General features: G+C 43.5%; 1 protein-coding gene across 1 annotated transcript; it reads right to left on the reverse strand.

Annotated features, from left to right (window-relative positions):
- Window positions 1-858: 858 nt before the first annotated feature.
- ZKSCAN4 (zinc finger with KRAB and SCAN domains 4) lies at window positions 859-12,040 on the reverse strand. The gene is made up of 6 exons (XM_070245019.1): window positions 11,972-12,040; window positions 11,292-11,775; window positions 9,729-9,876; window positions 7,505-7,587; window positions 6,421-6,541; window positions 859-5,441 (listed from the first exon to the last, which is right to left on the reverse strand). Exons 2-6 carry the CDS (start codon window positions 11,712-11,714, stop codon window positions 4,579-4,581), a joined length of 1,638 nt encoding a protein of 545 aa, XP_070101120.1. The 5' UTR covers window positions 11,715-11,775; window positions 11,972-12,040; the 3' UTR covers window positions 859-4,578.
- Window positions 12,041-12,261: the final 221 nt, after the last annotated feature.

Consider the following 12,261-nt stretch of genomic DNA (forward strand, 5'->3'; position numbering starts at 1 on the left):
GCTTCAAGAGTAGAGCCACACATGAAAACTTAGCATGGAAGAACAGAGAGTAGCTCTCAGCCTCTTCAAGGGCAGAGGCAATGTCTCAGTCATCTTTAACTCCTTAGTGTCTGAGCACAGGCATGACATAAACAGTCAGGTTTGCTGAATGAATGGTTGTGAAAAACCTGTTTAGAGGGCAGGCCCGATGGCATAGCACTTAGGTTCATCTGTTCCACTTCACTGGCCTGGGTTCACTGGTCCAGATCCTGGGTGTGGAGCTACACACTGCTCATCAAGCCATGCTGTGGCAGCATCCCACATAGAAGAACTAGAAGAACATACAGCTAGGATACACAACTATGTACTGGGGCTTTAGAGAGGGGATAAAAAGAAAGAGGAAGATTGGCAACAGGTTAGCTCAGGGCCAATCCTCCTCACCAAAAAAAAGCATACCTAAAAAACTTGTTTAGAAATAGGGAAAGAAGACTGTTACTTCTGGAAGTGGGAATGTACATGCTTTGGGTTCTAGCAGTAGGTGGCAAGGAATCTTGATTTAATAGTACAAAAGAACGAGTTGAATCAATCAATTTCCAGATTCATTCATTTAATAGGAACTCTGCTAGGTGCTGAGGATACATGGGCGAGCTGGTCATTTATCTCATGTCTCAGCCCTTCTATACCCTGTGCTGTTAGTGGGTCTGCAAGGCTACAGATTCCATTTCCCAGGCTCCTAATGCCAATGGGTAGAGCTGGCGGGAGAGCAGAAGGGAGAAAATGGTTAAGTTTCAATGCTTTAGCTAATAACTGAAGTACAGTTATTTTCTGACAGCATGGAAATCATGCAACACGTTATCTGTTTAAGAATTCACTCAGACGAAAGGAATAACCACATGGTTTATTATGTTTATACAAATGAGTTACATAAGGATTGTTCAGATTTTGAAAATCTTGAACAACCTTAAAAATTGGAATAAAAACAGGGATTCGCAAAGGTGTGCAGAGGATTTCACATGATGACCCAATTCCCATAAACAAAATACATGGAACAGGCAGGAATATATCATAGAGTTCAGCTATTAATTGGGAAAGGAGAGCAGGAAATCGTGATATGTTCACATTCCAAGGTCTTAGTTTGATGTAAGTAGAGAGGGATTGCTAATGCCAGAAACCAAGTGAGAAATGTGAGTAGATGCAGAAATGAAAGGCTATTTCGACAATACAAGTCATGTGTTAACAAAAAAGTCCACAGGAAAGTAGTCATCCTGAAATAGTTCCTTAGTAACAATTCCATTTGAAATGTACAAAATAGATGCTACGTATACAAAGCTAGCTAAGAAAAGTTTCCTTATTTGAATCTGTCAGACCCAATTTCAGCTGTTGTCAGGAAAGACAAAAGATAGACTAAAAACGGTTTAGAGAAAAGTAGATAATTGAGTTTACTTAGTTGTTAAAGTTCTCATTACGAATAACTGAGATGGAACCACACAGATGATTTGGGACATCGTTACAAGATAAGAAGATCAACACTGTCATGTAGTTACAGGACACTTTTTTAGATAGTCTTTATTATTAAACAATTTTCATTCCAATATATAGAGGTTTCAGCTAATAAAATGTTTAATCTCCATTTCTCTACCAATGTCAACATCTTCAGGTTATTTACAAAGCACTTCTTATTAGTATCAGCAGATCCTTCAACGCTGTGAGGTAAGCTGTCACTCCTACTATTTTTTTTTTTTTCCCCCACTAAAGGAAAAGGCAGAGAAACAGAATCTTTTCCAGGGTTATACTGTTTACCAAAATTAAGAACACATCTAGGAGAACTATTCATCAAAACTCTTTTCATTGTAACTATTCATTCTACCCAAGTAGAAAAAAAATGCTATAACCAGCTACTTATTCACACAAAGGAAGAAAAAAGAAAATGGAGAATTTCTGCATTGCTTTTGGTTGGAGAATTGAAGTAGAATGGCTGACTAATCAACACTAAAACTCCTAAAAACAATTTTGAAAAACAGCATTTTATTCCACTTCATATACTGCTTATATCTTTAAGCAGCTTATTTTACTGGACCTGATTTTATCTGAAAATAATATGTTTTTACTATCCTTTTAAATAGGCTAGAATTAAACTCATTTTATAATTCACTTATTTATAAACACACCTTTGTTTTATACAAAAGTGAAGTGTCTTATTATAAATAGACTATCTGCAAAATAATTTTTAAATTTGAAATTACACCATACTTCCAGTTAGTTTCGCAGATAATATTTTGACCATAAAATGTCAGGGGCTCTCTGGTACTTAGTGAATAAAATTTAAACTCCTTGCTCTGGCACTGAAGGCCCCTATAAGGTATCCGCCTCTTCAAACTTGCCGTATTTACTAAATTTGACAAACTCTGTTAGTCTTTTCAGCTCTCAAACAGGTCACCTTGTCCGTGTAATAACAGCAGCACACAGCCAGAAGTAACTTTTCCCTCCTCAGAACATGCACAGCCTTCAGCTGACCACTCATGAGGCATTTACCATGGCTCTGCCTCATTTACGGGCAAGTGTTACCAACTCGGTTATAGCCTAAGCCCAAGTATGTACGTGCGTGTGCGTGTATGCTTTATCCCTTTCATTATCAGGCACTCCGAAGTATTTTTCTACAATATTTCCCTCCTCTAAGGAGAAGTCTTTCAGGCTCAGGAGTAGAGTGAAAGGAGGCACAGTGGTCCTTTTTCAATCTCAGTAAGTTATACGTGTATAATGCTTCTGGTTTGTAAAAGGCTTTCACATGTATCTCTTCACATGACATAAGAAACAATTAAATACCAAAGAAAAATGAACAGCCTCTAAGATCAAGGCTACTAGCAAATATTTAGGAAAAATAAAGATAAGAAGAGAAAAGGAAATGGCTAGCTTTGTGAAAGTAACAAAAATAAGGTTAATTTAAAAGGAAATTTTAAAAAGCTAGAAAAGATTAACTGGAGAAAGTCTACAGGATTTTGGAAAGCTACAGAAGTTTTAAATTAGACTGCAAGGAGGGGATCATGAACGCAATGGAAGGTTGTAGGGAAGTGATAAAGGGAGAGCTCTATGGTTTGCAAAGTCCCTAGTCGGCTGTGGTACTTCAGAGCAGGAATCCAGAAAGGTATTTGGGAACAGAAGAGAACACTATGCTGGTGACTGAACAAAACATGGTTATGGATTCCATCAGAAGCAGAATCCATTCTCGGCACAGGCTGGTAAAGCTGGAAGCTGGTGAGATACACTTAGGCATCTAGGAAGAAGATAGCCTCTGAAGAACTCAGTAGAAGGTGATTTGGGTGAAAACAGGAGCTATCACAAAATTCTTATTGTGATTAACTCACAGCATAGAGCCTTGTCTTCTTATGTTGATACTTAGGATATTGTGGAATCATCTTGGTCAGATACTCAGGATTCCCAATGTATTTCTGAAAAGAAACATTTTTTTCCTACCGCCCATACTCAGGTTCCTATCCTCATTGGTTGCCTCTGACCCCATCTTCCTATTCCCAACCCATAGGGCAGTTTTGAAAACATGAATGATACTTGTTATAAATATTTGGTGTTAATCCTCTGATCTAGAGGAAGTTCAAGCTTAGTTGGCATAAGCCTTGACACACAGTTGACTCTAAGTTGGGAAAGAAAGATAAAGATGGTGTCTTGGCATTTGGTTAGGCCCAAGATAACTAAGAAACAAGCTGTTGAGCATCATAGAATTTATATCACAATTCATAATCATTTTGAGCTGACTTGATAAATTGATTTTTATTTACCTGAATGTGAAAGGTTTCCCCTTAAACGATAGCAAAATTAATGTGAACTAACGTGATTAATGTTGAGTAAAGAATGGAGTGGTAAGGATGGAGCAGTCTCAATGTCTTAATGATAAAGAAGCTGTTTAAGGCATTCTTACCATAAGTACTATGCTGGTGAAGAAATATGGACTCCTTCACCCAACTCTGACTATCTTATGTACTTGGCAATAAATACATTAGATTCACCAAGAATGTAGAACTCAGAGAATTAGACACAAACACAATGGCCTTAGTTAGAAAGTCCTCAGAAATCTAGACAACGTTAGATTTTCAGAGCTATGAAGGTCATTTCACTGGTCTGTTTAATAAATGTTTATAGCACCTATATGCAAGGCACAATGGGGGGTATAAGACATCATCGATCCAACCAACTGGTGAGGGACTCAATATAGGCAAAATGAATAGTCAGAGCAGCAGTCTCCAAATCAGAGCCTTCCACCCAGGAGACATCATGAAGTGCTGGCTGAGGGTGAGGAGCCAGTCTGGACGCCTTTGAAGTCCAGTAGGTAGGAAGAAACTATTTCAGGTCCTACCTCTTCCAGACAACTCTCCCATAGCGTCCTATCAAACAAGGCTTTTTTCCAGTCACCTTATAGAACGTAGAAGATAGTTCATCTCAGCCAGACTCTATCTTTTTCAAACAAACACCCGATGACGTGTAGTGGTAAATTAAGCCCCAGCCCACAATTTCTGCAGTCAGAAGGGCTCCAGGGTGGCTTCAGTTCGGTAGGAATGAGCACCAACTTTGGCATGTTAAGACAATGAGTCACTGTGACAGAATTTTTTTCCCAACATGACTTCTCTGATGTTGAACAAGGTACGAAGTTCGGGTGAAGCCTTTTCCACATGCATCACACTGAAAGGGTTTCTCACCAGTGTGGATTTTTTGATGTTCAATAAGGCTTCTATTCCTAGTGAAACTTCTCTCACACTCATTACATTTATAAGACACGGGAGCCTCAATATGTCCCTCCTGGCTTTCCATCCTAGCCTGACTCTCCCAGCTCTCTCCATGGTCAGGATTCTGAACGTTGTTATCCCCATGGATCCTCTGGTGTCTCAGGAGATGTGAATTCCGCCTAAAGGCCTTGCCGCACATGTTGCACTGGTACGGCTTCTCCCCGGTGTGGATTCTGTGGTGTTCAAGGAGGCTGCAGCTCTGGCTGAAAGTCTTCCCACAGTCATCACACTCGTAGGGCTTCTCCCCAGTGTGAGTTCTCTGGTGTTTGATAAGGTTTGAACTGTGACTAAAGACCTTGCCACAGTCTTCACACTCATATGGCTTCTCACCAGTGTGGACCCTCTGATGAATGACAAGGGCAGAGCTCCCGATGAAGGTCTTGCCACAGTCTTCACATTCGTAGGGTTTCTCCCCAGTGTGGATTCTCCTGTGTTTAGTCAGGCCTGAACTCTGAGCAAAACTCTTTCCACATTCATGACAATAGTGCCGCCTACTCCCAGCGGCATTTTTCTGTTTTCTTTGTAACCTGCCCTCCTGTTCACCAGGTTCTACACGTGTAGGAGTCTGGCCAACAGCTTCACCCAGGAGGGATGGTATTTTCCCAGGTTCCTCTTCTGGATGGTCCTCATCTGGAGGCAAGTCCCTGATCTTAGTCTGTATTTCACCACCTGAAATAACAAATGGCCAGCAACTGTCAATTATGCTCTGCCAAGGAGGAAAGCTCTGTGATGAGTCCCAGGGAGGCAAGAATTACAGAGGTCTATATAGGCCATGGATGAAGATTGAGGTGCAAGAATAAGGATGGAAATAAAGAGGGAGAAAGAACAGGGGTGCTGGGGAGGAGGGAGACCTGAGAATGAGAATGGGGCCACTGGAAGAAGGGTACAAACTGGGAATGGAGGGAAGGTGGTGAGAACTGAGGACTGTGCTGGGGACACACAGAGAGGCTCCAAGTTCTAATGATGGTAAGGCAGGGCCATGCATCTAAGACTAGATACTAAAAGAGCTGAGCAGAAGGTGACAGTAAACAAGACAAGTGAAAGGACTTCTGAAGCCTTCTGTAAGAAACAGGGAAAGTGGGGACTCAGAAATTAGTCACTAACCAATGAAAAGTGCAGTCCTCTCTCACTGTGCATCAGCCAGAGGCAGTCCCCCAAATTAAATTGGCTTCTGTGCTGGGAAATCTGAGTTGGAGCCCCCACTGTGCCACCAATGATCTATGTGAACTCAGACAAGTCAGGCAGTCTTGTCAGGCACCCTCATCTCTAATGTCAGGCTCCGTAGTCAATCTCTAGGTCACTGCTAGCTCTCACATCTACGGTCCCATGGCCCATTTCCTGAAGAGACCCCTCAGGCCTCCTCTTCTGTCAGGGCTAGCAACATTTACTAAGCATCTACTATGAGCCAGACCTGTACTAAGAGTTATACCTACCTGATCCCACTTAAACTGACTAGAATACTGGCAGGGCAGAGAAGAAAGCAAGGTCAGGATTAAGGAGCTAGTCACACAGCTGGTTAGGAGCTGGGGTTCAGAAGTGGTGGTTCTGAATCCAAACATAATTCAAACAGCTGCTAACAGCCCAGGAGGTTCTCATACACATAGGAAGCCAAGAAACCTGATGAGAAATCAGTGCCCATCAGTCTTACCCAGGGAGATCAGGCCGCCACAGTTCTGCCTTTCATCTCTGAAGAAGTTCACCTGAGGTGAATCCAGCTGGGTCCACCCAGGAGTGAGGGTCAGGGCCACATCTTCCATTTTCAGCAGCCCCTGAAACAATAAGTAATCATACCTAGTTCCTCTGGCCCAAAATCATTCCCAAAGCTGGGTACATGCAATGAAGGAACACCCTCTATAAAGGGGCTCTTTAAAAAAGAGCAAGAGTGGCACCCTTATTCCTGTCTCTAAGAATACCTTTGTCCAAAAAGTAAATATCAAAGGAAAGAAATATTACACACATTAGGATAAGTACTTTCATATAAATATCTAAACAGTCCAGAAAGTGAAAAGATTTGGAAAACAAGGACCAATGCAGTGAAAGGAGTGGAACCACATCCAAACCTTCCAAAAGATTTGTGGTGTGCTTTGGCAAAGTGGTAGTGGGGGTTCATTTATATTAATGATTTTTAAAATACAATGAAATCTAGGTCTGAGGTGAAAATAACCAGGGAAAACATAAATATTACAGAGCCTCAAACACTGAAATCTTCAAGCAGGACATAAAAGACTGGATAAGAAATTAAAATCCAAGTTAAGTAAAGATTGTTCAGGTTGTAATATTAATCCTCAGACCCAAAGAACATGCCAGATCTCTTCCTCCGAGTAAGTTCCTAAAGGGCAGAGGGCACGTCTTATATCCCTCACTACAGCACAGTTTATGACACTTCAAAAAAAACAAAACTAAATCACTATCACAACAAAATCTTCAGTTTGTATTTGCTAAATTGCCCTTGTTGAAGAAGAAAATCCTGTTGATGAAGGCGCTGACCAAACAGATGGGGTAAAGACTATCAGGGAAGCACAGACTACCCCCCACCCCCTCAAGCCACAGGTAAAACAGGAAAATCCTCTTAACTGGGCACCAAATAAAGGCCAACAATAACAAGCCTTGGGATTGATGAGAAAACTGAAACTCCATATGTATCTAGGATGAAGGGGGAGGAGTGGGGAGAAAGGAATCCAACAGAAGCAAAAAGGCTGAGTGCTAGGGGAGGGAGAGGGGCTCCAGCTCACCTGGGACTCTGGGGAGAGCCTGGCAGCTCCGGCTGCATCTTCTCTGCAGCGCCCTCCTGCGGCAAGCCCAGGAACCTGGAGAACTAAGAAGGAAAGCAGCTCTGGATGAGATCTACCCTGGCATTCGGCCTCCCTGCCCTGTGGAACCCAAGTTCAAACACTGCATTGATGAATTCCTGCCAAGAAGTTTATAGAGTATGCTCCCTTCTAAACATCCTGATCCCTACCAGTTCAAATCCTAGGGCCTAAGAGATGTGCTGTGCTCCTGCAGATACACAAAATCGATGGGCAGGATCCTCAGCAGGAAGAATGAAATGAAAGCAACATAAAAACAAAACAAAGCTTCCCATTTGAAAATCCCTTATTCTTGAATTTTGCTAAGAGAGGGGACAAGAGGATTTTTGTTGTTATTGTTAAAATCTCCTGAGTAGCTCTTAGGGTGCTTTCTGCTTTAGTTTTAAGAAAGTAAGAGGAGTCAGAAGAAGCTGGGTCCAGAAAGGAAGAAATGGAAGTCTGCTTATACAGAACTTGCTCGAATTCGAGAGAAGTAAAGGGGAACTTCAGGTTTTCCTATAAGAGGTGAACTTTGCAAAGGACAGAAAACAAGTTAGTTTAGGCTGGTACCTCTGCTGAGAAATAAAGATGGCATGTTGGCTGGTGTGTCCCAGTGCTGCGTGTCTTGGGAATCTGCCCAAATGTTCACAGCACATGGAGAACACCCTGGAACATATTCCTACTGAGCAATTTTCACCCTGTTCTACTCACACACTGAGGGTTAAGATCTATACTCTGATGTGCAGCAGTCCCACAGTCTCTGGAATATTCTGGCTGGCTTTACATATTTTGCCTTATAGTCTTCATAGCACTTACCAATATCTAAAATTGTATTATTAATTTATTTACTATCTTCCCTACTAGACGAGATGGAACAAGAAATCCATCTTACTGACAACTCGATCCCTGGTGCCTACAACACTGGCTATCATATAGGGGCCTCCATAAATATATGTTAAATGAATGGAGATCACTGTGATGTTGAAAAATCAATTCTTTCAAATCACCAATTTTAATAATGTCTTATTTACTATCTCCAGCTTTTGCTGGGAAAGCTCTCCACAGGCTTTCCCTGAGGGAGTATCTCTTTCCTGTTTCCCTCATCCTAGCTCGCTGACCCCCACTTCTAGTGTTTTCAAAGTCATCTCTTCTACTTGGACTGTCCTCATTCTTCTACTCTGAATCTAGAGTTCCTCTGTGGTCTATTGGTAACTCCCAACAAACAAACCAAGAGCCCAGGGATCAGGCAGCTCCCATTTAGCTGGTAAGGAGATTGCCTCCTAAGGTGAGTGCTGGCTGTTTCATGCTGACCCAAGACTAACACAGGTCACACACAGGAAGTGGAGGAGGCACGGATGCTGGTGCTGTCTGGCTCATCCCTTGGTCACACCAACGCCAGCACTGACAGATAATGCCCATTCCCATGGACCTGGCTAGTGGGCACAGCTCCTTCATACCTAGAGGTGAAATCCAAGAGCGTAAAGAACATAAGTGTGGAGTAAGAAGACCAGGCTCGGGTCCCAGCCTTGCCAAAGAGGAATGAATAAAATACTAGGAGATCCCAGGTTCCATCCAGGTTCCCCAAAGAAAGGCCCCGGATCCTGCCTCTGTGGCCTGCCAGGCCTCTTTCTTCCCCTGCAGCCTTTAGCTCTTCATAGCATCCACTCTGTACCTCAGCTCTCTCTCCAGAGTCCCTCAAATCTCCCTCCCTCTGCCCCAAAGATGATATTCTTAGGAAAACACTGAGGTTTCAGCTCTGTCTTTCCCCTTCCCATGCACTCCAGACCTGAAAGCTATGGTTGCCTGGCTGCGGGCTTTATTTTGCCTGGCTACCACCCCTCCCTACTTCTCAGGCACGCGTGGGAAAGAGCATAGCCGAAGCAAGGATTCCCTGGCTAGCACCCGGGGGAGTCCTTTGCTCTCCAGGGAGGGTCCCTGTGGGCTCCACCTGTCCAGCTGGCCCCACTGCTGGGGACAGGCAGCTGGGACCCGTACTGCAGGCGAAGAGGCTGTGGTTGTCTGAAATTTCCCTTTTAGTCGCAGTCTCAAAGTCAAGTAGATCTGTGATGGGCATATACAGGACGTGTCAACAGATCTGTCTTTCAGGTGATCCTTCAATGAAACTGGATGAAGTCTGCAGAATTCATACTGCCCAGAAGATAATACTCACCCCTGTCTGGTAAGGACTGGGATCCCAGAGACTCATGCTTGTGCAGAGCCTTCATCGGCTGGAACTGGGTACTTCGTGACCTCTGAGTTGGTGTCAACACTGCCATCTTGCAACAGAGCAGTTCTTGCCCCTGGTCACCACCTGGGACCTAGAAGTCATTCATTTATTTGTTCATCAAACACTTCTATCATGCTCTTGATGTGCTGGTACTTTCTATTTTCCAGGCACTATTTCTAACAGCTTTACAAATATTAACTCACTTAATGCTTATAACAACAACTCTACGAGCTAGGGACTACTATTATCTGAATTTTTGTAATGGGGAAACTGAGGGACAGAGTTTAAGCAACTTGCCCAAGGTCAGCCAGCTAATAAGTGGCAATGCTAGGATGGGAGCTTAGGCAGAATGACTCCAGAGCCCATGCTCTTAAGCATTACTCTGTGCTCCCTCATTAAATATATTTGTGCTTTTATGAAAACTCTTTAGGAATTGGTGCTAAGTTCTTATATAATACTAATATCTCTTCTTATCTGAAAAATGAGGATAATAATTTCCAGCTTACAGGGTTTGGGGAACCAGTATATAAGATCACAGTATGTGAAATCACCTAACGCAGGGCTTAGCATATGGTGCGTCCTCATTAAATACAGGTTTCCTTCTGGATATTTGTAACTAATTAGTTTTCAAGTCATTTTCATGATCATTAGCTCACCTGCAGCTGAGAACAGTCCCACATCCTCTATAAAGAATGAAGAGCCTGAAGCTAAGAGACTTGAAATGATTTTTCACTGTCACAGGGCTAGGGGGCACTAATGTCAACTCAAGAACCTTGGGCTCCTGGTTATGGGGTTAGAAGCCTTTACTCTGGTCATGTATCCCCTGAAAAGAAGGCACAAGGACACAGGATAACGCAAAGGGAAAAGAGTCTCATACAACAAGCAGGAAGATGCAGATAAAAATGACCCAGGGGTTCCTACCCTGTGGTCGGTGGACTCCCTCTCAAGAGTTCCATGAAAGGGAATAGGAAAAATATTTTTATTTTTACTAGCCTTTAAGCAAAATTTAGCTTCCTTTATGAATTTCCTTCAGTTATGAATGGAAGCAACAAACCACGGTATTAGAAACAGTACACAGGAATCTGTCACCAATAGAAACTGCAGACGTTTTCACATCACGTTACAACCACGTAAATATTGTTAAAGTCATTCATGCCTGTCAAAGTCATTCATCACCACTTTAAAATTGTACCAGAGTTATTGGGCCTGTCCCTAGATATTACTATTTAATGCATTAATTTTTAAAAACACATAACTTTATCATAAATTTGTTTAATGCCTTGCTAACTGTATTTCAATATAGTTGAGTACTTTTGTAATCCTTTATATTTTCCTTATGTATTTCAAAATATTATTATCCCTGGACTTCACCTTACTGCCAAAGAGGTTCATGACACAAAAAGAGATTGAGAACTTCTGATCTTAAAGAAATGCCTCTCGCTTGGATCTTGAGATTTCAGCAAGAAACAGACCACACCTCTCAGATACTAAACCTGTTCTCTCTACCTGCGACATCGGCTCATCCAGCTGCCTCTCCAAATACTCCAACAGCACTACCACCTCCTCCCCGCTCTCGGGATGCTGCTCCCGCACCCAGGTCTGGAGGTCCCCCGGCAGGATGGTCAGGAACTGCTCCAGCACCAGCAGCTCCAGGATCTGCTCCTTGCTGTTCATCTCGGGCCGCAGCCACAGTCGGCAGAGCTCCCGGAGCCGGCTCAGCGCCTCGCGGGGCCCCTCAGCCTCGGGGTAGCGGAAGCCCCGGAAGCGCTGGCGCAAGCGCTCGGGGCCCGGAGCGGGGCTGCCGGGTGCGCCCACCTCTGCGGCCAACGCGGAGGCTTCCTCCTTCTCCACTTTCACCGTTAAGATCCCTGTTAAGTCCTCTGCAGATTGGGGGTCCAAGGCTGCGCTTTCCTTCGATTCTCTGGCCATCCTGGGTCAAGGCAGTTCTTGGGCCTCACTTTAGCTGGGAGCTGTATTTCTCGAGAAAATTCTTGAACGGTGGGAAATCAGTGTTAGCCAGTAAAACTGCAAGTGGTCCCCTTCCCCATGCCCAGGACACCCCTGGGGCGCAGCTGCACAGATTTCTCCTTGCAGTCCTTGCCTTTGCAGCGTCCTTCTCTGCACCCCACCCCGAAATCCACAATAAGTATCCTCAAAGGATGTCCTAGTGAAGAGTGAATACCCACCAAATGCGGGAGAAAAATTGAGGTTGGGGCACAGGAAGCCTCGGTGGGAATCAGTACCACTTCCTGGGCTCTCTAGGAATCGCCTCTCGGTGGTTGTCCCCGAGTTAACACGTTAGCAACCATGTCCTTGCCTCCGCTCGTGGGAGGCGGATAAGGGAAGGACAAAGAAAGGACGACAGGCTCTGCATCATAAGAAATAAGAAGAGACTAAGAAATAAGGCTAAATCTTTAAATCCCGTAGGATGCTGGTACTGCATCAATGCTCTGATGTGCTAAACAGCTGGCATAAA

The sequence above is a fragment of the Equus caballus genome, chromosome 20 (assembly GCF_041296265.1).
Source record: "Equus caballus isolate H_3958 breed thoroughbred chromosome 20, TB-T2T, whole genome shotgun sequence".
NCBI classification, from domain to species: domain Eukaryota; kingdom Metazoa; phylum Chordata; class Mammalia; order Perissodactyla; family Equidae; genus Equus; species Equus caballus.

What these genes read in the sequence shown, in the direction of transcription:
- ZKSCAN4 (XM_070245019.1), bottom strand. Translation starts at nt 11,714, where the DNA reads ATGGCCAGAGAATCGAAGGAAAGCGCAGCCTTGGACCCCCAATCTGCA. An exon ending in TGGATGAGCCGATGTCGCAG is followed by an intron (nt 9,877 to 11,291) that starts GTAGAGAGAACA and finishes AATGACTTCTAG; the next exon opens with GTCCCAGGTGGTGACCAGGG. An exon ending in TGGCGGCCTGATCTCCCTGG is followed by an intron (nt 5,442 to 6,420) that starts GTAAGACTGATG and finishes TTGTTATTTCAG; the next exon opens with GTGGTGAAATACAGACTAAG.